Source organism: Cydia amplana, chromosome 4 (genome assembly GCF_948474715.1).
Source record: "Cydia amplana chromosome 4, ilCydAmpl1.1, whole genome shotgun sequence".
Classification (NCBI taxonomy): Eukaryota; Metazoa; Arthropoda; class Insecta; order Lepidoptera; family Tortricidae; genus Cydia; species Cydia amplana.
The window spans coordinates 17,038,303-17,065,871 of NC_086072.1; the positions used below are offsets into that span (position 1 = coordinate 17,038,303).

At 39.0% G+C, this 27,569-nt stretch overlaps 1 protein-coding gene across 1 annotated transcript; it reads right to left on the bottom strand.

The window, feature by feature from the left end:
* Positions 1-11,195: 11,195 nt before the first annotated feature.
* Positions 11,196-27,106, bottom strand: LOC134647322 (peptidylglycine alpha-hydroxylating monooxygenase). Its single transcript, XM_063501626.1, has 9 exons — positions 26,742-27,106; positions 21,538-21,595; positions 19,830-19,917; positions 19,480-19,555; positions 18,465-18,591; positions 15,419-15,467; positions 14,648-14,793; positions 13,660-13,849; positions 11,196-11,370 (listed from the first exon to the last, which is right to left on the bottom strand). Exons 1-9 carry the CDS (start codon positions 26,847-26,849, stop codon positions 11,199-11,201), a joined length of 1,014 nt encoding a protein of 337 aa, XP_063357696.1. The 5' UTR covers positions 26,850-27,106; the 3' UTR covers positions 11,196-11,198.
* Positions 27,107-27,569: the final 463 nt, after the last annotated feature.

The following is a 27,569-nucleotide window of genomic DNA, read 5'->3' on the forward strand; positions in this document are numbered from 1 at the left end:
CTTTATGCATTTCCTTTTATATGTCGATTTAAAGTGTAAAGGTGTCGAGGTAAAGGTAGGTGGTGGCTGGAATACCTACGCTAAATGGTGGCTGAATGAATGTAACATGTAAGACAACAGTTGTCTTGCGTAACTACACATTTTTATATACATATTTACCGTAAGTTGATTACTCTCCAATGCAACTCATTTGTTAGCGCCTTCATGCTGAAAGTTATAGAATCTACCTATTCTATCCTCCTATGACCCTGCGTACAAACCTTTGAACATATTCCAAATAATATTTTGAACTTTCATTGAGTAACTAATGGTTCCAAATTCAAAAACAAAACATGCTTTTGGGTCTCAGGAGGCTATAACTTTCAGCATGAAACCTTACTTAACAATATAGTCCGTCTCCCTACTACCCAACATGGACGGAGCACCCACGCAAGGGCAAAGTGGGGGACAAACGCAGCTGGAGAGAAAACGTGCCCTCCCCCCACCCCCTCCCCACTACCGCCCCCTACCGCCATGCGAGAAATAATTCCGGCCCATCAATGCTTGGCAATCACTGTTCTAGATTGTAGGGGAAGGTCATTTCCATTTTTTATAAGTTCTTATCAATGAGTTAGGTTAGGTTAGATTGGATTGAAATGGGATTAAAGTTTTCACCGAATTTACGGATTATTTTTAATAATTAAAAATAAATGAGAGATTATTTAAGTGGAGGTACGTAAATATTTTTATTGGAGAAAATGTAGTATTAAAGGTTTTGTTACGTGCCTGGAATCTACATAATGGCACAGAATAAATAATAGTACTAAGTACAGAAGACTTACTCTCTAACAAAACGCGTCTGACGATCAGCACAGATATGGCCGCTAGGTGGCGACAGCGCCACTCGCGGCTTATGGCTTTCCCCAAAATTGGGGCGGAACGGATGTACTTTTAGCTACCTGTAGCAAAGCGACGAAATCGCGGAGTGAGCCACGCCTGACTAGGTACAGAAGATTCACTCTCTAACAAAACGCGTCTATTACGACAAAAATGACAAGCGCGAGCAGGCATCCCCGTTCCGTAGCGGTGCGCGGAAACTAGGTACTATGGATGGACACCAAAATTGGTGTGGGCCGCGTGTAGGTACTTGTAGCGACGCGGCGAAATCGCGGAGTAAGCCACGCCTGGTAATGGTATACATAATACCTATCCTTTATGCACAAAGCGTGCACTTGCTGCGTAGGTAGAGGTACCTGGTATCAGGGCAGCAACACCGATTTTGAGATTTGCGGCAGCGATGCAATCGGCAGTATAATCTGGTCCGACAAGAAATTATGGAAAGTTATTGAAGCCGCCACTTCCTACGTAACTGTCACATTTTTGACGTAAAATGCTTAAACATGGCAACAATTTAGTATACTTAGATTTTTTTTAATCACATTTTATTTAAGTTCTACGATTTTATGTCGCACTGCAATAAAGCAACACATACAAATTGCTCCAAAGCAATAAATCGTAATTTGTTAATTTCTTCGTAACCGCTACACGGATTGTTAAGGGGCCCACTGATTAACAGTCCGCCGGACGGTATCGGCCTGTAAGTTAGAACAAAATTTCGACAGTTCCGAACTGACAGGCCGGTACCGTCCGGTGGACTGTTAATCAGTGGGCCCTGTATAGGCAGGTAGGTACTTAAATAAGTTAGGTACTTGATAATTAAACTTGATTGTAGGTAAAGGAATCGTCTAAATAATGAATTAATAAAACAATCATTAAAATATAGATATAGTATATTTATTTTGCACTTCCCCGATTCATACAATATGAGATTTGTAGTAGGAATGTTAGGTTTTTTGGAACGAAATTTTGTATTTTTTTTATTACTGGTAACTTTGTATGTTTGGGTAACAATGTACCTACGGTACGGACTTCAAATGTTTTAATTGTTTTGTATTTAAACTATAAAGTGTACTTAGGTAGTGTTTTCTTTGATATTTTGACAATAACAAGCATTTTATAAAAAGGTCGTATAACGTAATGGTAGCACAGAATAAATAATAGTACTAGGTACAGAAGACTCGCTCTCTAACAAAACTAGTGTCCGACCGAAACATGTTTTTTTGCCGAAACCGAAACCGAAACCGAATGTTCGGCTTTGGCTCTAGTTTCGGCCGAAACCGAAACCGAAACCGAAACTTTTGTAGACTTGTTAAAATCGTTGATAAAATGTAATAAAACCACTTTTACACACATATTATGGGGCCGTCAACACCCAATGTCCTTGAAATTGATGTTACTTATTACTTAAGCAGTTTTTTATGAAAATTACTAGAGTTAGACCAAGATAATTCTGCAACGATTTTGATAAGTTGATAACACACGCAGTGCAAGTGTTATTTTAAACGTCAAAACTTCTATGAAATTATGACGTATAAATAACATTTGCACTAGTTGCACTGCGTATGCTATCAAAATCATTGCAGAATTTTCTTGGTCTAACTCTATTCATTCACCAGTCAAGCTAACATGTAGATACAGGGTCAACCAAAAACGCGAGCGCGAAATTTTTTGTTAACAATATCGCAAGGCCGGGTACTGATCTTCACCTGGGCCGAAAAGTCCGAAGTGCCCCATTGAGGCGAACTTTCATGCGAAGTCAAAGCCCTAGCCGTGCTTAAGGCTTCAGGATAAGTAGTTGAGCACAGACTCCAACCAATGTCCATTGGATTCAAAAGCGAGACCGCAGGCCGAGCATGGCGCAGCGAGGCCAAAGGCTAAGCTGAAGTAGAGGACATGTGGAACACAAACCAATGGTAAATTGAGGTAAAAAGTGAGACTAGTTTTCTTATTATTATCTTGCCCAGGGCCCAGTAACATGCGACAGTGCTATCTCATTCACTTATGTATTGACAGCTTCTTAAGACTGCGTCAACCGTCCAGTGGCGCCCTCATTAGTGGAATTGTGTTTTATAATAAAACAATTAATGTCTGTACCTAATATACATGAATCAGTATATGTAGGTATTAATATTGTTGTCCTACTTATTCCCCAACTTTTGGTCTTTGTCCGAAGTACCATTTCGTAAGTTTCGGCCCGGCCGAAAGGTTCGGCCGTTTTTTGGCCGAAACCAAAACTACAGCCGAAACATGATTTTTTGGCCGAAACTGGCCGAAACCGAAACCGAAACCGAACCTTCGGTCGGACACTAAACAAAACGCGTCTGTTACGATCAGCACAGATATGGCCGCTAGGTGGCGACAGCGCCACGCGCGGCTTATGGCTTTCCCCAAAATTGAGGCGGAACGGATGTACTTTTAGCTGCCTGTAGCAAAGCGACGAAATCGCGGAGTGAGCCACGCCTGATGGTAGAATGATATGCCGTCGAAAAGTTGCCAAAATTGCGAAATTTCCATGGATAGAAAATAATAGAAAAAATTCGGAAACATCACATATTTTTGTATGGTAATTGAAATTTTCCATTTCTGTAATGAAACTTTCCCTTGTTCCCTGTAAAATTTTCATGATAAATCCTAGTAATTTTCCAATTTTTTAGAAACTTTTTTAGCAACTTACACACCTGTAGTATAATGTTACCCAAACATTCTAAGTTTCCAGTAAATCATATACAGTAAGTGATATTAGAAGGTATAAAATATAGGTTTAGAGAAAATATAACAATTTTTTTATTATTTTTCATGGTTTTCCCATATTTGCCATTCACTTATTATGACGTACTAATTATTATAACAAATTTCGCTTTCAGCTTAGCACATCGATATGATTAAAACATTAATTTTAAAGCTAACATTGTGTTATACTAGTTTAACATCCATGGAATAAAATATATTGTAAATGATATATGCTATAATAGGTAGTTATCTATCGCATAAAATATGATTTACTTACTCTAGCATTTAACTATACATTCCTTATAAATATTTTAGTGCATAATAGTTAATAGTTAACGTATATAATAATAGAAACCGTAAATGAAGTCGTAGAAATTGACTATCCAGTTCACCTAATTGATTAATTCAGGCGTTATTTTGTGAAATTGTATAAATATTCATTTGGTGAACGAAATAAGTTTTTATCCGCTAAATAATTTTTGTAGGTCGATCTACTGTATTTAAAATGTTTATTTTGGTGTTGCCACTACTTACTGAAAATCAGATAGGTAGCTACAACTACATCAAGTCTTGTTGTATGATGTTCTAGGTCTAATGCGCTGTCTTAATGCGCATTTTTTTTTCTATTCCACACTGAATTTTAGTGTTATTTTCTTTTCAAATTCGATCCTAAACGTATAAATCCAAGGTTCATTTTGGGATAAATGTGCTCACTTTTATATAGGAATGTTCACTTACTGTCTAATAACGACAAATTATAACGTAATAATACTTTTCCGAAGCCTTGGCAACAGGTGAATGGGGCTCAATTCAACAAGAATTAATAAAAGTGTGACATGGCCATTTATTAAATCTTGACAATATCGCTCATTAGGGCCGGTACAGACGGCCTGAAACCCGACTGCAATTTATATGGGAACCACGCTGACTGCACAATTTCCATACGAATTGCAGTCGGGTTGCAGTCCGTCTGTATTGGCCCTTAAACGCTTTTCAAGCTGCAAAAAGTCATAACTCATAAAAATCATCACAGACAGTCGGTAAATTTTGTCTGTGAATCCCGAATCTCGTCCAGTCACACTGTGAGGCCCTATCAAAACCAATATACAACCCAAATGTCAAGCGAATCATTCAGACACTTCTGAAAAATCAATTATTATAGAAATACATAAGAGTATAAAGTTCAAAAGTCCCTGAATAAGCGTTAAGTATACTTAGAGATATACATAATTAATATACATTTTCAAAGTCCAGATTGCAAGCCAAAGTCGTCCGTGAAATATATAAATTATGGAAATAAAATTTCTCAATCATGGAAACAACGGCAATAGGTTAGTTTTTTTGTCACTCTAATATAATAAATTAATATTTAATGTGTTTACGAATAAATAAAATAATAATGATATCTAGATCACGTCACTCTTTCGGAGGGAAAACCATTATATTAATAGTTTTAATATTTATTTCTTATTTCTGTTAACAAATTATTAATTTACGTGTAAAATACTACCTCGTTTGAGAAATTTTATTTCCTGATTTAATAGTTATCTACAAAATAAAAATATGTTGGTCATATTACCCATATTACACATAATATGGGGATAAGGGGTTCACATAATCACTTAACCCCTTATTCATAAAACTTTCCAAGCCTCAATTAGTTAGTTTGTGTTTTATCCCTTTCATCAAAATACATGTGTCAAAATGACAAACAAGGACAAACGATAGCTAATTACGGCTTGTAGAGTGTTTATGAATAGAGTCAGATAAATCTGCAGCGATTTTAATAGCAGACTTTACAAGTGTTATTAAAACGTCATCAGTTCATAGAAGTTTGACGTTTAAAATAACACTTGCACAGCGTGTGCTATCAAATTCCCTGCAGAGTTCTCTTGGTCTGACTTTTACGGTTATTAAAATACAAGTTTAGCCTAATCCTTCGCCGAATAAGAAAGTCATCGTCAAGGAAAAAAACAATATATATTTTTGAAACTCAAATACATTAATAAAGATCAACATATCTCACAACGAGTACTGCTTAAGTGTAAGACCTGAGTAGACGCTCGAGTTGGGCGTGCAGCGGGGCGGGGCGTGCGGCGTGCATGTTAAACAAATGCAAGCGTATAGGAGCGGCCTTAGTGCACGCTGCTCAAATCACTTGTGAGCCCGACGCCACGCTGCACGCCCCGCCGAACGCTCCGCTTCGAGCGTCCACTCAGGCCTTACACTTAGTGCACGCTGCTCAAATTACTTGTGAGCCCGACGCCACGCTGCACGCCCCGCCGAACGCTCCGCTTCGAGCGTCCACTCAGGCCTTACACTAAGACGGCCCAGTTCAGCGATGCAGATTAAAAATATTAGCCAGGCAATCCTTATTCCCGCTCATATATATATTTTTATAAGGGAGTTAGAGAGACCAGGATAAATCTCAACGAATTTGATAGCACACACAGTATATGTTGTTATACATCATAATTTTATAGAAGTTTGACGTTTAAAATAACAATTGCACTATGTGTGCTATCAAAATCGTTGCAGACATACCTTGGTTTAAATCTATACATTTTTTATACCATTTTCCTCAAATTATGATGACTTTCTTTTTAAAAATTTTAAGCGAAGTTGTAGGATTAAAACAGTACCTACTTATTTTTTTACAAATACAATTAAAATAATAAAATACCTAATTATATTAAGTATGCTTTTACAGTTTTTGTAAATAACAGATCAATTGTTTGCACTTCAGATCATCATTAAATAAATAAATATTAAATAGAACAGTTTTTATAAATAGATTATTTGTATGAATAAGAGTTATTCGCCTTTTTTGTAGCCATTCATTTTTATTACATTTTGGATCCAAATCCACAAATTGTGCGTTTGTTTAAAAACTGAGAACAGCTAAATATGTAGTAATTTTACCTAATACATTTTCAATATGCATTTTAAAGTCTTTTTTATTAAATGACTAGAAGTAGACATAAGTGACATGTTAGTAAATACTGAAGATATAAATAATGCTGCAATATCTTTTATTTTCAGATTTTTTTTCAGATTTTTAAATTCAATTATACAATTATACTTGAACGAAGGAATGTTTATTTTTCATTCATAGTCTTCGCATTTGGAATGTATAAATTAAATAATATGTCAATTTAGAATATCACGTCAGTCAGCAGCACAAGCAGGTAAGCGGACCAGCCCTAGTAGCAAGGTCGCATTTTTATCGTTTATCACCATGCCTATCACGTTCTAACAAGTTTGTAAGTGCGAAAGTGACGGGCATAGTGATAGTCGATAAAAATGGAACCGTGCTGAGCCCGCAGTACCCTTACCACTAGTTTGACACTGACATATTCGGTAGCGACTGCGTAAACTAACTCACAATGCATCTCCCTCGTACTGAAACCGGTGCAATCGAGATGCACTGCGTTTTAGTTGACGCAGTCGCTAGCGTTTAAGGCCGCGTAAAACTCATGGTGAACCCTCACTCACTGATGTTGAACATGTTGTGCACGCGTTCGTATTCTCTTAAATACCAAAGGTGTGTTCAGATCATTTTGAAGCCTGGCCCGCTTAGAGATTTCTGATGCTGACTGTTCTATCAATACCTAATTTTACCCCAAGAAGAATGAATTTCATAAAAAAAGTACTCATAACAACTACAGCATATTATAACTGTTCACCATTCAATGGCAGTGTCTATCTATATGACACAGTAAGATTGTGAACCCGTTAGTTTATAATCTTACGTAGGTTAGGGTTAGTTTATAATCTTCCTACCGTCAGTTTATAATTTTACCAGCGAGATTATAAACTGACGAGTGTTTACAATTTGACGGTGACATATATACAAATGGGATAAACTTTAATACAGAACCTTTCGTTGCCCAGAGGCCTATAGGACTTCCATTCCATTGTATTCTTCAAATCATAATTTCATTTGTCTTGGCTTGATTTGTGCCAGTTTTATGTTTATGACGGCACATTTTTGAGGTACATAAGTAGTAGTTATGAGATGCTTTTCTTAAGACCATACATAACTGGACTAGCCTTACATGTCGTATTTGCGTACAAAAATGTCTGTCAAAAAGGTGCATAACACACGCAAAAGACTACTCACAGAGTATGCAAAAAAGATCTGTGTCGAAACACGTAGAGACACGCGCACATATGAATAAAAGTTAACACATTCTTGACGCACACAAACATATCACACGATTTCTTGCACATTGGGTAAGGTTTCTGACACCTCTGTCAAAAACCTTGCCCAATGTGCAAAAATCGTAGAGGTAATAAGTGTGGAGGGTAGAGGTAAGGAGAATCTCTTATGGGAGAAAAGTTTCAAAACTCTCCGAGTGGCGCTAGAGTAGCTAAGAACTTAAGCTTTGGTTTTCTCGGAAAACGGTGCCGTCATATAGCGGACGCAAAAAGACGACCGTCTTTACGGTGAGACGGTGACGACATGTGGAAAGTTCCACGGCGTCATAACATACCGTCAGCCATCAAAGTCAAACGAAACGTAACTAGCCCTAGTAGCACGGTCGCATTTTTATCGTTTATCACCATGCCTGTCACGTTCTAACAAGTATGTAAGTGCGAAAGTGACGGCCATAGTGATAGTCGATAAAAATGGAACCGTGCTGAGCCCGCAGGAGAGAAAATTAACGACCTTGATATAGCTTTAATATAATTTACTTGGAGGATGAAATATCATCAGAAGAGGAACATCATTTATTCAAATATCGTGGTATAGAAGGTGTATTTGAGATTTTAGTACAAATGGCTTCACCGCTATCAAATAAAACGTTCACGAAACTATCGACACCGTCAAGACGGCCGTCATGCAAATGGCGGCACCGCTTTTTGACGTTACGGTGTCAATTATCCCTCTAGGAAACCGCTCCATTTGGTTTACATAGACACCGTTCTAGTGACGTCATTCACCGCTGTATTACGGACGCTATATGACGGCACCGCTTTTGCTCTGGTTTCCTAGGATAGCGGTGCTGTCATATAGCGGCCGTCTCCATAAATACTACGACATCCATATTTAGCCGTATTATTTAGTATGGAGACGGCCGCTATATGACGGCACCGCTATCCTAGGAAAACCGATCTTTTCCGAGGAAACCAAAGTATTAGCCGTTATTGACAGAGTGAAGTGCGCTATAAGTGATTTGAAATTTTGTATCAAATATTTTAGGTATTGTGGCGCCACCTATTTAAGGTTTTTTGACGGATTCATACATGGTTTATGATACATAGAGTGTTTTTACCTCTACCCTCCATAGACAGAGGGGAAAGTTACTGAATGGCTAGTCCAGTTATCTATGGTCTAAGTTTTCTGGGGTTTAAAATAGGTATGCCACTATTAATATGTCAGTGGCTGAAAAGGGATGCCAACCAACATCTTATTCCAAACACTGACACGATATTTTAAAGACAGTTTCTAGAACAGTGATATTCCTCATTTTCGCTATGTAAGATTTTCACATCTTTTCGCTATAGTCAAAAATAAAAGTATAAACTGGAACCTACTTTTGTAAGTACGCGACCTTCAAATGGTAGACTAACAGATAGAATACAACGTGTAATTACTCAGGGCCAGTTGCACCGACCACAGTTAACATACTGATCAACGTCACCCAACAGAGATCTATGAAACCAATAAAATTTGGCGAATGCTTTAACGGTGACAGACGGTTTAGTGCAACAGACCCTCAATCTATTCAGCGTCAAGATCGTTCCTGCACTGAATGAATATTTAGACTAGCATAGAACAGCTACGGCTACGTGAGATGACGTGAGTGAATGATGTAGATGACTCGCCATGAGTGTTTATATGGCATATAGCACATAGCTCATACGAAATTTTCAAATGTACCATATATTCGAAAATTTTGTATTACCTAGCTATATGCTAGCTGTGTGTTTAGAACATAATTAGCTAATACGAAGTTTTCAAATGTATCTCATACTTTCGAAAACTTTGTATTATCTAGCTATGTGCTAAATGCCATATAAACACTCATGGCGAGTCATCATTCACTCACTCGCTTTTTAGTCTAAAGGGAACAGAAATAACCATCTGGATTTATTCTGTCATTTAGTCAGCCGTATTCGTACTTACTTTTTATGCTTGCTGCGTTCAAATTCAAATTACATTTTTAACGACGTGAACGTGACATAGGCCTTTAGTATTACTTATTAAGTATTACCGAAATCGGCAGTGTTAAGCTCTTATAAGTCTTTCTCACATTATGCTACCCTCGTACTTGGGTTAAGTACCGGTAAATTCAGTCCGTTAATACTGATAGGTGCAACTGGCGCTTAAGGGGGTAAATCCTAGCCAGCTATTAGGAGGCTGCCGCCATTTAAATATAGAACGTAACGTACTGTGTAAAAGGTTCAAATTTCTTCAACTACAAATGTAACTTACGATATGAAACGCAGTATAAGTTAGAACGAAAGCCAGTGCTAGTTTTTGCTATCTAAGCATTCACGTTTATCGTTCAAATTCCAGATGCAACTTATCGTGTAATTTTGTTTGTATATAGACGTATCAACATGATCGGCCACTTCGCTGCTCAAAACCGTTAACCGTGTAGTGCACCGTTAACGCAGCGAAATGTAGAGTCAGCTGCAGAGATAGTTGACCCCCCTGCAAACAAAATTCTATGCAGGGGGAGTCATCTATTGAAGCCGACTGTAAAACCACATAGAGCCAAAGGCTTGGAGGTTTAAAGGCCGAACTGCAAAAGTCGCTTCCCGCTGTCTGTCTGTACCTATGTATGCTTAGATCTTTAAAACTACGCAACGGATTTTGATGCGGTTTAATAGATAGAGTGATTCAAGAGGAAGGTTTATGTATAATTTGTTAACCCGTGCGAAGCCGGGGCGGGTCGCTAGTTTAAAATCACATCACAAGTCTGCTCGCTTGCATTCCTTGGTAGCAAAACGTGAGAAAGACTAAGGGTCCGTTGCACCAAACTGTTAATCATGGTTAAAGAATTAGCTAAATTTTTATGTATGGAAAGTTTCATAGTAAAGCGCCGGGTCGCGCCGGCTGACGTTGATCAGTCTGTCAAATGTGGTCGGCGCAACTGGCCCATACTGCCCTCCTAAGGTATAGTTTGTAGCTTTCTAATAGACCCCGAAGGCTAATCCTATTGTCTATTGTTAAGAAAAACCGCTCGTGCCACGTGCCACAACCACCTGCATAAAAAATCGGTACTTCGGTGACTGAGTGCCGGCGAGTCGAACGCTACAGAACCAGTCTAAAATGTGTCATCGAGATGCGTAACAAAGGCGCGTTATCGGAGAGCGCACCTACACTGGTTTTTTGAGCGTTGGACTAGCCCGCGTTCAGGTGCCAAATAGAATAATTAGGACCCTTTTTTGCAGGTAAGTAGCACGTGCGGTTTTACTGAACAATAGACAATAGGATTAGCCTTCGGGGTCTATTAGAAAGCTACAAACTATACCATGGTTATCAGTACAATTTGATACTAGGTTAACGATTTAACCGCTTAACCCCGGGTTAGTGGGATGGTGCAAGTGGGTGGAGGGCAGCATACTGTATCCGTTTACGTGTACTTGGTGTTATCGCTGACGGGGATGCGGTTGAAGTTCTGCGGCGCGCGCGACCAGTAGTAGTAGGGTGGCCCGGCCGAGAAGCAGTACTTCTGGTCTAGCGGGGTATCGTGTTCCACCCAGTACATCAGGTAGAAGTTGCACATCTCATCCTTATTCGTGGCCCTGGAACGGAGAAAGTTCATTTTAAATACTAGTTACGGTAAAATATGTAAATGTTAAAGCCTTAGGGTGGTATTAGGCTTAGGGGGACAGATGGCTGTCCAATATCTTTGCCCAATATGATCAAAGAAATTGGGGGACATTCCCCAGGGGACTTATCACACACTTAAGCTTTGGATTCCTCCGAAAACGGTGCCGTCATATGACGGCCGTCATATAGCGGCCGCAAAAGACGGCCGTCTTTACGGTGGCGACATGTGGAAAGTACCACGGCGTCATAACACACCGTCATCCGCCAAGGTCAAAGCGGCAAATTTGAAAAATGTAGGCGCGATGGGATAACGTCCCATAGAAAATTTGAATTTCGCGCCTTTTCCTACTGACAAGATTTGCTTGATCATCTATAATTTACTTGGAGGATCTTGGATCAGAAGAGGAAAATAATCGTAGTACGGAATCATTTATTCAAATCTCGTGTCATTTATTCAAAATGGCGTCACCGCTATCTAATAAAACGTTCACGAAACTATCGACACCGTCATGACGGCCGTCATCTTACGTTACGTTGACAATCAACGTAACGTAACGCCGTCTAGGAAACCGCGCATTCTTGTTTACATAGACAACGTTCTAGTGACGTCAGTCAACGCTATATAGCGGCCGTAATATGACGGCACCGTTTTCGGAGGAATCCAAAGCTTTAGCAGCAATGACGTCTACCTTGCTAATAGGCGAGGGGTCTTGTATGGGGTCGAACATCTGAAACACCTGGGATTCTTCTGTAATTCAAAATTACTAAATATTGAGACTTACCCAATTCTAATAGTGTGAGTATTATTCATCACACATTTAGCAGCAACGATATCTCCCTGGCCATGATGGTTGTCCAGTATCAAGAGGGAGATGAAAGCTCAGAACCCCTACGACAACCCAGGAGAGCGTCAAGGAGGCCCGACCCCAGATAGAACTGGGACTAAGGGAAGGAAGGAAGAAGATGTCTCCCTTGCCAATAGGCGAGGGGTCATGTGTGGCAGCTGGGGGTTATTTTTGTCTAGATAATTATTGTAGTGTTCGTGAGTGTTGTTCATCACACACTTAGCAGCAATGATGTCTCCCTTACTAATGGGCGAGGGGTCTTGTATGGGGTAGAAAATTTGGGGCAGCTAGGGGTTCTTTCTTACTGACTAGATAATTATTGTATGAGACTTACCCAATCCTAACAGTGTGTTCGTGAGTATTATTCATCACACACTTAGCAGCAATGATGTCTCCCTTGCTAATGGACGAGGGGTCTTGTATGGGGTAGAACATTTGGGCAGCTAGGGGTTCTTTCTTACTGACTAGATAATTATTGTGTGAGACTCACCCAATCCTAACAGTGTGTTCGTGAGTATTATTCATCACACAGCAGCAATGATGTCTCCCTTACTAATAGGCGAGGGGTCTTGTATGGGGTAGAACATGTGGCAGCTGGGGGTTCTTTCTTACTGACTAGATAATTATTGTATGAGACTCACCCAATCCTAACAGTGTGTTCGTGAGTATTATTCATCACACACTTAGCAGCAATGATGTCTCCCTTACTAATGGGCGAGGTGTCTTGTATGGGGTAGAACATGTGGCAGCTGGGGGTTCTTTCTTACTGACTAGATAATTATTGTGTGAGACTCACCCAATCCTAACAGTGTGTTCGTGAGTATTATTCATGACACACTTAGCAGCAATGATGTCTCCCTTACTAATGGGCGAGGGGTCTTGTATGGGGTAGAACATGTGGCAGCTGGGGGTTCTTTCTTACTGACTAGATAATTGTTGTGTGAGACTCACCCAATCCTAACAGTGTGTTCGTGAGTATTATTCATGACACACTTAGCAGCAATGATGTCTCCCTTACTAATGGGCGAGGTGTCTTGTATGGGGTAGAACATGTGGCAGCTGGGGGTTCTTTCTTACTGACTAGATAATTATTGTGTGAGACTCACCCAATCCTAACAGTGTGTTCGTGAGTATTATTCATGACACACTTAGCAGCAATGATGTCTCCCTTACTAATGGGCGAGGGGTCTTGTATGGGGTAGAACATGTGGCAGCTGGGGGTTCTTTCTTACTGACTAGATAATTATTGTGTGAGACTCACCCAATCCTAACAGTGTGTTCGTGAGTATTATTCATGACACACTTAGCAGCAATGATGTCTCCCTTACTAATAGGCGAGGGGTCTTGTATGGGGTAGAACATGTGGCAGCTGGGGGTTCTTTCTTACTGACTAGATAATTATTGTGTGAGACTCACCCAATCCTAACAGTGTGTTCGTGAGTATTATTCATCACACACTTAGCAGCAATGATGTCTCCCTTACTAATGGGCGAGGTGTCTTGTATGGGATAGAACATCTGTGGCAGCTGGGGGTTTTTCTCGCCGATCAGGTTCCATTCATCGCCCTGCTCGTTCTTGCGAACCACGTAGCCGGTTACCACTTTGCCTGGAATAAGCAATGATTTCATTAGTTAATTGTATGATGAGGGCTATTCCGTAAATGTCTGACGCTCCCTAAAATTCTCCCAAGTAATAAAGTATTGTGTAAGTATGTGGGAGGTCGTGCCGCTCACGCATCGGCCTCCACAGTCACCAAACCCGTTGTCTAAACAGCAATGCATAAATCGTCTGCAATAGACGGAAAGGCCTGTGATGATTCAATCATTCAAATTGATGTTCATACGTTCACGATATTTATAACAATCGGCCAAAAATCGCTTACACATCAACATCATTGGTAAACCAACCTAAAAATATCAAGGTAACTTTTAAAAGTCATACATCATTTGGAAAATATAGCACATCTATAGGGGTTTTTCGCGTTCAAAGCGCGTACAACAAGGAGTAATAAAAATGAAGAGAATTCTACCCGAATGTGGCTTACGAATGCTACTCTTTTACTACTTCTGAAAATGTTAAGAAGCCGATTTTTTGTCAGATGCTTCAAATAGCTATTTTTTTTTTAATTTAAGCAACATTTATCTCCCTAGCAGGGATCGGAACCGGTTTTTTGCAAAAACTTAGAAATAACCATATTTTTCGAATTATTTTATACTTGAAATGTAGGACTCAGTTGTGTTTTTAGGTTACGACTTCGTATTATTAGATTGCTCAATTAGAAATGAAGTAATTAGCAAAGAACGAAAAAATACCGTTTCCGTTCCCATACAAAAAATACCGGTATCCGATCCCTGCTCCCTAGCATAACTACCTTCAAAATAGAAGACACGTCATCATTACTTACCGAGAGAATGAGTATGAGTTCGGAACGCGAAAGGATGTATGACTTTGTCCTCTGTCATAGTGCAGGCCGTCTCCATATGTTCCACCTTCTTCGGGGGAATGGCTCCGCTGGTGCCGAGCAGGAACACGCCGGCTTGGCGGGGCATCCTGCAATGGGAATTGAGCTGTGAGTCAAGGTGATAAGGGTAAGTTTAGAACAGCCTCCAGCCAGCCTATTATGGATAGCTTTATCCATCTTTATCCACGTGATAAAATAACTGTCACTGTTTAACACCTTGGGAAAGAAAGTGACGGACACCGTTTTATCACGCTGTCATGTAGACAAGAACGACCATCATATCCGTACAGAAACAGGTTGATGCCTGTTTATGGTTTATTTCGTATTGCACAGTACTTTGGCGATACATGAACAAGCTTTATGCAATGCGAAATGTATCTTAATTCGAGGTAGTAAGATCGAATTTTGATAAAAGAGGGTTGTTGCAATACACTCACGGCAATGGTGGACATTTGCGATGCGACCGTCAAAGTGACATATTCCGGTGCACTATAAAATTAAATATCTACCTACTATACAAAATTAATATGTGTAGACTAATACATACCTACATATAATACCGTTATAGCAAATTTTCTTCAAAACCAGAAACATGGAAAATTTTGTTAGTATACCTAAAAGTAACTTTCAGACTAAAAACGCGAAACCATTTCGACGTTTATATCTGCTACTGGTATTTATTATTTTGATGATCGAGAAAACGTAAATACTCACTGTTCCTGTGTATACTTCAGAAAGACACCCGAGTTATCCGTTTTGCCTTCTGTAAATAAAAACAATAATGTCAATATCATCTTCATTGTTACAATAACATAATCGCATCCCTATTTCAAAACAAAAGTAATATTTATATCTGTTATAGTTAAACATATTGATATCAGTAAACAGAAACAATTTCAACAATGTATAAACATCGTTGACAATAAACACAAATATAAAATAACATAAAATTGTCCCTGAGGCGAGGTAACCAAGATGCTGGCACCATTTCCTCGCTGGATTATTAGGATAATACGTTGAGCGACGAAGCTGCCAGCTCTTCGGTCGCTTGTAGCATCTCTGAGTCCCTTCGACAGGTCTTTGAAAACAGGCCCAGAGTTTGAGGTCAGGCTCAGAGCGCCAGGGACTCACGACCAAAGGCCTAATCACCGAAGAAGAAAATTATATTAGGCACCGATACCCTTGTGTTTTTCAAAATAAACCGTCCAATTATTGACTTTATTGCCCATGCGACAAGATTCAAACTGCATTGACAGGACTTAGTTTCTATTTACCTCAAATTGTTTAAACTAACAATGACAGGAAATTCTAAAACGTGGTCATCGTGTAAGTAAACATCCACTAGGTACGTGAACTGTAGCAAGTACGTCAGTGACCTAGGTACAATTTGCACTACACGATAATACTACTAATGTCTATTACCTTAAGAGTTATAATGTCATTTATAAACATGTAGATTTGGCTCACTCTGACTATGAGACAAAGATTATTAAAGGTACATTACAAACGCATTGTTATCCGGATATCTTTGCATCTGTACTCTAGGAAACCAATTACCATTTGTATGCTAAATGGTTTAACATAGTCAATACAACAGGAATTGTAGGCTAACATAACACAGAATTTCATTTGGAATTCAGGTGAATTTACAAAACGTGCTTAACTAATTCCGTGCCAACTTTTTCGCATTGGCGTGACGATGTCATACCTTTGCTTTTTACCGTTTAACAAGTAACAAGACATAATTAAGTAACAAAAGTATAAACACATTATATTAACTGTACCCACCTATATTACTACCTATAAAATTAACCGTTAATATTTATTCAAACAATAAACATTATGGCGACCGCTTTTAGTGACCCTGCCTAAGAAGCTGAAGTTCCTGGGTTCGAATCTCGGTAAAGGGCATTTATTAGTGTCGTGTGAGCGAGTCATGGCCATTTTCTATGGAATTATATAATATATTTTATATATATTACATATATCGTCGTCAAATTATCAGAAACATAAGACTTATTGCGCCTATTGTGGAACTGTCGACTTATATAACCCACTCGTATTCTATGACATTTATTTATTTATTTGACTGTCTCCGCAAGTCTCCAAAAATCTTTTCTCAAACATGCACTGAAATGTCGTCGCTCCGGGCGTTATATCAGGCTTCGAAGTATCACGTTTAGGGCGGAGCAACTCCAGAGAACTGTAAAGGAATTTCATACGAAATTGAAGGCCTAGGCCGGGAAGTAATTTTTTTTTAATTCTAATGTAAACATGGGGTCTGTGTCCATGAACAGGCTAAACAGCCGAATTATATATTTTTTTTATATTTTTAGTGAACGAATCGTTATCGGACCAAAATATCCGTGTTAACGCCTGTTATACACGAACGTACTGATATTAAGAATACGAATCTGTATGATTCAATGTGTTGATGAATAAATTTAAAATTTTGTCTATACGTAAGTCATCAGAGACCATAGACAATATTTAAAATCCTCTGCATTTATTTTATTTATAGAAATTGAGATTCTTATTATCAGATTGTGTATAATGGCCCTAATAAGGTCTATTCGAACACACGCAAAATACGGACGACTTCCGTAAAAAAAAAAACAATTATGGCGGGATTGGAAGGAAAATTAAAAAACTTTTGTTGTGAAGTTAGATTTTTATTATAAAGATTATAAATTTGTTTTTTTTTTGAGTGGTGTATTTTTTTATTTCATTGCATGTTTGAGAAAAGCACTATACATGCCTAGCCGTGAAAAGGTCTTGCCGGCTTCGTATCACTATCCGGCCTCCCTACGGTCGGCCGGCTATACCTACTCACCCGGCAAGCCCTTCTTTCCCGGCGTCTGCAGTAATGTACTATTACAGCTTGTAAATATTTTCCTAATTTGAGTAACATGGTTGAACAAAAATCAATTTGTGTAGTTGTTCAGTCAACGTGTTTCGATAAGGCGCATGGCGTATATGCCATAAAATCTGATTACGTATTCCGTATTTAATGACCGTACTGTGATCAACCGTGAAATGGTGCTACGCTTTATAATAGAAATAACTTCACTTGATTAGAATAAAGCAAAAAGCCTATTTTATAAAACCACGAAATACCTACCTACATCCATAACGAGTGGTATTATAGAATGTTCAGCCTAAGTTCAAGTTAGAAACAAAAAAATTAATAGTGAACCTGGCTCACTTTGATATCCTGCTCTTGGTTGACCATCCGCCTAGCTTTTCTTAACCGTTTGACCACCCAAAGACATCAACTGACGCTTGCGGTTACGGCTAAATATCAACTTTCGTGCATTCTGACAAGCTTCACGATGACGCGGGGCACACGATAGGCGTGGCTTTCAAAAGGTTAAAATACGCTCGGCTGATTAATCACTACATAGTATAAAACAAAGTCGCTTCCCGCTGTCTGTCGGTCCCTATGTACCTACATATGCTTAGATCTTTAAAAGTACGCAACGGATTTTGATGCGGTTTTTTTTTAATAGATAGGAGTGATTCAAGAGGAAGGTTTATGTATAATTTTTTAACCCGTGCAAAGCCGGGGTGGGTCGCTAGTATTAAATATGATATAACTTCCTACTAACCTGGGAACTTCGACATGTAATGCACTTGCAGCACCAAATACTTGATGGGAGAGTTCTTGCCGATTAGGAACCCGACTCCCTCGGGGAGCGTCAGGCTCGGTGCGTCCCGACATGCGTATATGATCTCAAATATGATAGAACTTCCTACTAACCTGGGAACTTCGACATGTAATGCACTTGCAGCACCAAGTACTTGATGGGCGAGTTCTTGCCGATTAGGAACCCGACTCCCTCGGGGAGCGTCAAGCTAGGAGCGTCTCGAGCCCATGCGTACACGATCTGAAATATGATAGAAATAGCAATTTAAGAGTTGAAAATTCTGTAGACAGCGCAAAGATAAGACAATAGCTAATTTTTACGCAGCACCCTTACAGGCGGATAACATTTTTCCAATACTCGAAACTCAGATAAGAAAACAGTGATAAAAATGTACCCGGGTCGTTAACTTTTAATCTATTGTCCACATAAGTGACTTTTCTGAAATGTGTTCGACCCAATTACTTCCTCGCATACATTTCTTCTTCCTTGTCGTAACCTCATGGCTGAGGAGCGTGACGATTGTGGGCACTCTTCACCAGTGCCACTGACAATCCAACCTCTAGACTGAGCTTAGGCCAATTCTTTCATGAAACCGATGCTGCCAAAAATACGGGGGTGCGGGGGGACGAGGTGAGCATTCGTGAGTCCGTTCAAAGACACGGACCAATCACGGCACGGGATTGACTCGAAGATGGAGTAACGCTACCGTATGTGTGGCAGAGGGGGTAGCGCGACTATGCTATGTCTAGAGGTTGGATTGTCTGTGACCAGTGCTCTCCAAGCCGCTCTGTCCTGGGTCCAGTGCATGTCAGCCTGCCGTTTGACACTGACCCTATTCTGTCCGCCCAACGTGTGGCCATACGTCCATCCCTACGCTTCCTTGCCATGCGGCCAGTAATTTTGAGTTTTTACAAGTATACATTTATCGCGAAATCCTGAAGGCCAGGTCAAGAGCACCCTAAACCGGCGAGCGTTTATGAGGAATGTTATGAACGGAAGCGAAAGAGGTATGTCAGGATCGTAGCAAATGGAAATCCGTGGTCTCTGCCTACCGCCTACCCCTTCGGGAAATAGGCGTGATTATATGTATGTATGTATGTATGTACATTTATCTGTTTGAAATAATACCTGAGATCCGGAGCGGCACGGGCTTGCAGTGTTGTACTGTGCGTCAATTTCATTGCTTGACATCTCACCGCAACTCCTGTAATTAGACAGTATTTACTATGGAGGTACATATTCACCAAGTTTATATATTGTCACTCTATAAATGGTATCCCTATATTCCTAGTGTTATAATTTTGTAACTACAACCAATACTGTCCCAGTACATTTCTCCGACGGAAGCTATTAGGAAGCTAGACCTTATAGGATAAGTGATTATTTATTTTGTAGCGTGTAAACTACTTAGATAAGCAATTTAACTAAATAGATGTTAGAAGGAATATCTTCTAACATCTTTATAAACTATTACTTACCAAACACTATCGTTGGAGCCTGGTTCCGAGCATCCATACAGCAGCATGTGATGGGCTGTGTGCATGCTCGCGTTCGGTTCAAACCCCACTATAAAACAAACCAAATCTTTAGTAGGTACAGTCACCACACGGGATTGTTACGCGATTTAGGGTCCTAGCTAAATTGGTTGTTCCATACGCTATGGAATGTCAAATTTAGCTAGAACCCTAAATGGCGTAACGATCACGGAGCGTAACTGTACGAGTATAGTGAATGCTTCATCTGTAGAGTTAAATAAAGTAAATCGAACAGTATTATCATAACAATTCCTACATATGTATTACTGCAAATAAACCCATCATCTTCCAGGTCGGGACAACAGCTCGTTGCCTTTTTTATTTACTATCGGAGTACAATAAAGAATACTGAATACAGTAAATACAATAGTATTATCCTCTGCCACTTTTGCTGTTTACTCTGATACGTTTAAGCGGTCGGTAATTCCCCAGAAAGGGGAACCTCCATGCGTAACATTTGACGCTTGAATGATAAATGATAATTAATCGCTCGAGTAAATAGTATAATAGGTAACATTATCTATAATTTAAATTAAAACTTTGGTCCAATGTTGAAATCGAATACTGTTAACCTTTTCGACGCCGTGTCAAACACAAAAGCTGTCACGCTGACGCCACGTCACCGAAGTGTCAAAACTGAAATTGAACTTTATGCATATGCACGTAGGTCTATGTTGCTCTCTGGTCTGTGACCGATTAATCGGCGCGGATATATCGGTCATTGGCGTCCAAAAGGTTAAATATCGTTCTTAAATTTCTGAACAGAATGTCGAATGTGAATGCTGAATTTTGAGATGAAAATTCTGATACGCACAGTCAGAAACACAAAAAGATATATCTTTCTCGCTCTCACTTATCTGCAACCTTACTAGAGATAAATCTCTACAGATCGGAGTTCAAAAATAGTAGGTAATTGTTTTACATATAGATTATAGACACACGGGTATCTCTATTTGTGGTGCAACCCTGGCGGGCAAGTACATTAGTTAAGTATCACAGACAGTTGTCAAGATGTCAGATGTCGTTCCATGAAATTTTTTCATCACCTGTGCGTTGTCTTTTATCGTCGCTTGTATTCGCGTAAAGCCAATTGACTCTATCTATCTATCTAATACCTTTAAACGAGCAATTCTTGCTTATTTATATATATATATATACAACGTGTCCCAAAATTCAACGATAAGCTTGCACCAGAAGATGAACCTGCTCATGACTACTCGAGGAAAACTGAAAAAATAATTGAAAAATTGTAGACATGGTCGTTAAAAATACCACGTTAGGGGTGTCGATTTTAATTTTTTTTTTGTAATTCCATAATAAATTGAGATTTTTTTTTTCTTTTCCTCGAGTAGTCATAAGCAGGTCCATGTTCTGGTGCCAGCTTATCGTTGAATTGTGGGACACGTGGTATACCTATATATTGACGATCTCGGAAACGGCTCTAACGATTTCGATGAAATTTGCTACATGGGGTTTTCGGGGGCGAAAAATCGATCTAGCTAGGTCTTATCTCTGGGAAAACGCGCATTTTTGAGTTTTTATATGTTTTCCGAGCTTTGCTCGGTCTCCCAGATATTATGCTATAATGTGTCCTGTGTTCCTAGCTTATACAGCTGATATTTATTGCAGGGGTTACAAGATTGAAACTCACCTATGGAATAGCTTCTGTCTGGGAAGATTCGGATGGGAGTGCAGAGGTATAGCTCGTCCTGTAATCATTCGATGTCAATTAGAATTCATACATTACAAAAAGTATTCATGTACAGTCGCCATCAGATATATCGGAGCGGCCAAGGTGCTCTCAAATATTTGAGCACGCCTCTATTGTCAAGGCGTTAGAGTGCTTGTTCAGATATTGTGAACACCTTGACCGCTCCGACATATCTAATGGCAACTGTACCTATATATACACAGGATGATTCAGCAAGAAGAATATCAAAAGCCACAATTTTTATAATCAAAGTGCTATCACAGCGGTTAAAGAGGTTCAATCATTGACATAGATATCTAGGGACTGGCTTTATGGGCAATAATAATGAGGCATAACAGGGGCCAGTACAGCGGTGTGAAATCGCTACAACGCGATTGGTTGATGAGTTCGCATCACGCGCGCGATTGGTTGACGAGTTCGCATTACGCGCGCTATTGGTCGCAACTAGTTGCGTTAGACTGCATGATTGACTGGAATTCTTGAGTAACACCGCTGAACTAGTACCATTTTTAGTGCCCCATTAGCCCGACCTTAGATATTATACGTCAATGAGTTCAATCTTTATTAATTAGATGTTGTAGGGTGACCATGGCAAGTAGATAATCAAATTTGTCCTTAGCAAAAAAGTTAAAAACAGGAAAAGCCGTGATTTTTTTGCTTAAATAGGTATGATGGTTAATGATAATAACGATCCATTGACACCAGGGGCCCTAATTAGATGTTGTAGGGTGACCATGGCATGTAGATAATTAAATTTGTCCTTAGCAAAAAAGTTAAAAACAGGAAAAAGGAGTGATTGTTTTACTTAAATAGGTATGATGGTTAACGATAATAACGATCCATTGACACCAGGGGCCCGTTTCTCAAAAGCTTGCAACTTTTAATACAAGCGGATGTCACTTTTTGACAGCTTTTGTTAGAAAGGGACTTCCACTTGTATTAAAAGTTACAAGCTTTTGAGAAACGGGCCCCAGACCAGATCCATTTTTACTATGTGTGAAGGATTGGTCCTGCTCACGTCTGATTCATCTTCCTCGCGTTGTCCCGGCATTTTGCCACGGCTCATGGGAGCCTGGGGTCCGATTGGCAACTAATCCCAGTAATTGGCGTGGGCACTAGTTTTTACGAAAGCGACTGCCATCTGACCTTCCAACCCAGAGGTTAAACTAGGCCCGTATGGGGATTAGTCCGGTTTCCTCACGATGTTTTCCTTCACCGAAAAGCGACTGGTAAATATCAAATGATATTTCGTACATAAGTTCCGAAAAGGGTTCGAACCTACGACCTCCGGATTGCAAGTCGCACGCTCTTACCGCTAGGCCACCAGCGCTTCTGATTAATCACCTAAATACAAATTATCTAACGTAAACGTTAGGTTAATTACGTATCAGTGTACATTTCACTCTGTATGTTCTCCTAATACAGGGCTCTCCAAACCCCGGCCCGCGAAGCGTTCCAATCCGGCCCGCCGACAGCGTTCCAATCCGGCCCGCGGGAGCCAAGCTCCAGATGTTCAGCCCTAACAGCAGCAACCAGATACACCCTCCCCCCCCCTCGGCGCTGACGGTGACCCGCGCGAAAATTCTAAGGCGCAATATGGCCATGAGGTAAAAAAGTCTGGAGACTCCTGTCCTAATAAATATCATAAACAGGTCTCGAGAGAGAAACAGGGCATACGATCGAGAATTAAGAGTAAATACAACTTATTTATTTCAGAGAGAAGCGCTGGTGGCCTAGCGGTAAGAGCGTGCGACTTGCAATCCGGAGGTCACGGGTTCGAACCCCGGCTCGTACCAATGAGTTTTTCGGAACTTATGTACGAAATATCATTTGATATTTACCAGTCGCTTTTCGGTGAAGGAAAACATCGTGAGGAAACCGGACTAATCCTAATACGGGCCTAGTTTACCCTCTGGGTTGGAAGGTCAGATGGCAGTCGCTTTCGTAAAACTAGTGCCCACGCCAATTACTGGGATTAGTTGCCAAGCGGACCCCAGGCTCCCATGAGCCGTGGCAAAAATGCCGGGACAACGCGAGGAAGATGATGACAACTTATTTATTTCAGCTAACCTACTTAGGTACCTATTTATTTCAGTTAAGTCCAAAATATTGCCTTTCTAAATTGCGCTTTATATTTCTCGCAATGTCATTCAGAAATAACACAGCTTTCATCGTTTTGATGAAATTTAAATTGTAGTTTGTGTTACAAGGGATCAAAATGATATATTTCCGTCAAGGGCGTACATTGAATCCTGAATGAAGCGATGGATTCTACTTAAATAGGTATGAGGATGGAATCCTGAGCGTAATGTGGGATTCAAGTGTTAACGCCCAAGACGAAATAATTTTGATAACGTGTGACACTAATAAATAAATCTTAGTGTTGACACAATCTGATGCTTAAACAGATTATTTAAATTTTAAGCTAAAAAAAAATGTAAAAATAGTATGCTAGAACAGAAAAGTGTTACTTTGATCCCTCCTAGCAGGGAGGAAAAGTGCCACTTTGTTCCCTCCTAGCAGGGAAGAAAAAGCTCTTTTCCGAAAAGGTGGTGTGAAAAAGAGATTACCTACGTAGAAGAGGAAGAGGTACCAACAGCTACATAGAGTCTGTGCGGAAAGAGAAGAGTCGTAGAATGTATGGGCTTTACATTACAAAACTCTTCTCTTTCCGCACAGACTCTATGTAACAGTAGGTAAAATGTGTACTAATGTACTTAAGAAATAAAAAACTTATCATCATTTCATATTGTTATGTGTGAAATGTGTGCAGAACCGATATGGAATTGATGTCAAATTTCAAGTGCTCATTGGAAAATATTTTTCACAATAATTATAAGTACCTAGTTATATACCTTAGGTACATAACATTCTTGTATGTACCTAACGCGTAAGTGTTTGATGTTAGTCTCATTTGATGGAAAATGATGTCAGGGCCTAAAATGTAGCTTACTCGGTCAGAAACAATTACAAGAAATAGGCCTGCTTATCCTCTAAAGCTTAGTCTAAGCTACCTAATATTTGAATAAATCTATTATCACACATAATTTCAGATCTTTTCATGTTTACCCTATATTTCATAATTATGGAAATTTGCATGACAGTCACAACATGACATACAACGTACAGAGTTACAGACTGATCAATACACCCACACATTCCAAGGCCGTAACTGCCGTAACTGCCGTAACCACCCACGCATCGTTATCTACCAAATAAAAGCGACGTTCAATAGCTTTGATAAGGTTCCTCTTAATTAATGATTAGATGAAGTTCAAAAGATAATGGGAGAAGCGGAAATTGATAAAATTAGAAATTTAAAAGTTAGCCGCAAAATTTAGCGGCAACATTGAACGAAATATTTAAAGGAAACTACATAACATAGTTAAGTGCAGATCTTTTAAAAGCTTCTCTAGCTACTTCTGCTGCTGACTGTACTTTATTAATTGCAAATTTGACACTAAAGGTCTTCATAGGAAGAAGAACCATTTTCTCATTTCAAAGTAAAAAAGTTCCAATCACAAAGAAAAGGTTAAAACCTGCCTATGACATTCCTTCTTTTACTTATATCCATGACATTATGGCTATATTTTAAGGCTGTATACTTAAGTACATTTAAAGCCCACTAAGCCCATGTCATGGAAGCTTCCTGAATAATTGTAACAACATCCTATGTACATGACTATACAAATAAACATCTTATCTTATCTTATCTAATTTAGGGAATACTGCTGGTCCACTATGGAACCGACTATCCAGAGACAGAGAGGCATGGAAGGCAATGGAGGAGGCCTTTGTGTCAAAAGGACACGTTGAGCCGACGGTTGTTGCAAACACATAAATAAATAAACAAATATTGTATTAAATATTATTAACTGTATGTTCGATAATAAAAGGCTTTGAAATTGAAATTGAAGCCCACTAAACATTTGAATACATTGAGATTTTAAAGTAAAAATACTGAAAACTTCAATAGACGCCGCTGTAGTAGATGACAAATATCTGAACACGCCTCTTTTGTCAATTTTATTCAAATGTCAAGCACTATAATGCTTGCTCAGACATTTGTGAGCACCTTGGCCGCTCCGATATATCTCATGGCTACTGACATACATAAAACTAGTTTGACATTGGCTAACCAATATATTTAAATCGCTGATATAAAAAATATGTGCCTGTATCACATCTATTTTCATAATTTCACACTTCCATGCCTATGATAATAATATGAACATTAAGTACCTATGGGTTTTGGTAATGGTTATGTATGATAGCTGTGTTTTTATACCCAATACCAAGACAAAATAATTCAAACTTACAGAGTATGCCTAATGCAAAATAATAAAGTCGACAAGTTTACAGGAAATCCATGAATTGTCCATATGTATTGTACATATTTTATAATTATAGTCTATTGATAGGTTACCTCCTCTTTACCTCTTGTCTAATTATGATAAGAATCCTAATCCTGACTGAATTCTTAGTCATCTTTTTGATTTTTTTTTGAGAACTCATTTTTCTGCTGTGCCATATACACAACTAAGATTTGAACATTTGAATGCACAATTTTAAACCGCTGCACACACACAAAAGGTTAATGGATATTCAGATGGTGATATAGAGAGGATTACTGATTAGCTTCATAAATTATTGTCTTAACAATTGATCCAGTTGTTTAGCAGGGCGAAGTGAAAGTTGAAAGACGGAAGGCAAACCCGCCATCAGATGGGAATATAATTGATATTGTGAAAGAAATATCATGACCAAATAATAGGGTTACTTGTTCCAGATATAATGTCCTTCTTTAAAAGTTTAAATGTATAGGTACATTACAAGTACATAAAGCAAATCGTCGAAAGAGCAATACATATTTGTATCAATAAGCTAAAGAATATGGAGTAAAGATTCCTTGAGTGTAGGTGTGTAATTAAAGTAAGTTTAAAAAAGTAAATCAATGAAATCATTTGGCAAAATAATATATAACGTAAATTAATTTAAGTTTATGAGACCGGTATTGCAAATGTAACTTTTAAGAAATTGTTCGGCGAATTTAAAACCAATAACAATAAATTTCAATACGGCCTTGATGCAAAGTTTGGTTGCAAAATATTTAAATTAGGAATTAACAAAGTTTTAAAACTTACCCTGTGTGGATAGACATTAGGCATTAATAACTCGTACGTTGTCGTTTCGAGACCGAAAACTTTACCGCAAATTCCAAGCGCACATAACAGAACAACTAATTTAATCATGTTAAAAGTAATTTAAAAAGCAAACAAGCAAGTCGGACGCCGTGCTGTCCACGTCGTGTCTCTGAGACAAATTGGACGCGCGTCTGGCGAAACGTTGTTATGATAATTTTGTTTGATCCGCGCTGTTTGGTCAGCGAATCGTGTCCACACGGCAAAAGCTACAAGTGTTTATATGGAACTATTTTTATTCGCAATCGATAATTGCGACGAACGTCATTTGTGTATTGCCAGTCTACTTACAATTGCGGAGATATTAAAATCCTTACTTTCATTTATTCGGAAGATATTGTGCTAGCACAGTAAAGTATAAGCTTTAAAACAATAAAAAATATACTTATCAAAAGATACACATTAAGGTGAATTACGTATTTTAGTAGTTTACTAATTAGAGCTAAAATATTTAAAAACACAGAGTATTTTACAAGATTTCATAGAATATGTATTGGCAACACTTTTCCGTTTAGAAATGAGACGAAGTATGAATTAAACTTGAGATGATTAAATTATTTTTAAATGTAATTTATAGCTGGTCAACCAGATCTTGACAGTAGAAAAAGGCGGCAAATTTGAAAATTGTAGGCGCGAAGGGATATCGTCCCATAGAAAATTTGAATTTCGCGCCTTTCTTTACTGACAAGATTTGGTTGACCAGCTATAAAAGCTCTGTTTAAATATTTCCGAACGGAATCAAAACGTCTACAGGTTACTCGAACGGAAAAT

Bases quoted from the DNA above. Each gene is read 5' to 3' on its own strand.
- LOC134647322 (XM_063501626.1), bottom strand. From the start codon at position 26,849: ATGATTAAATTAGTTGTTCTGTTATGTGCGCTTGGAATTTGCGGTAAA. The intron at 21,596-26,741 runs GTAAGTTTTAAA...GAATGATTACAG, and splicing joins CTAATGTCTATCCACACAGG to GACGAGCTATACCTCTGCAC. The intron at 19,556-19,829 runs GTAAGTAATAGT...GTCTAATTACAG, and splicing joins GGCTCCAACGATAGTGTTTG to GAGTTGCGGTGAGATGTCAA.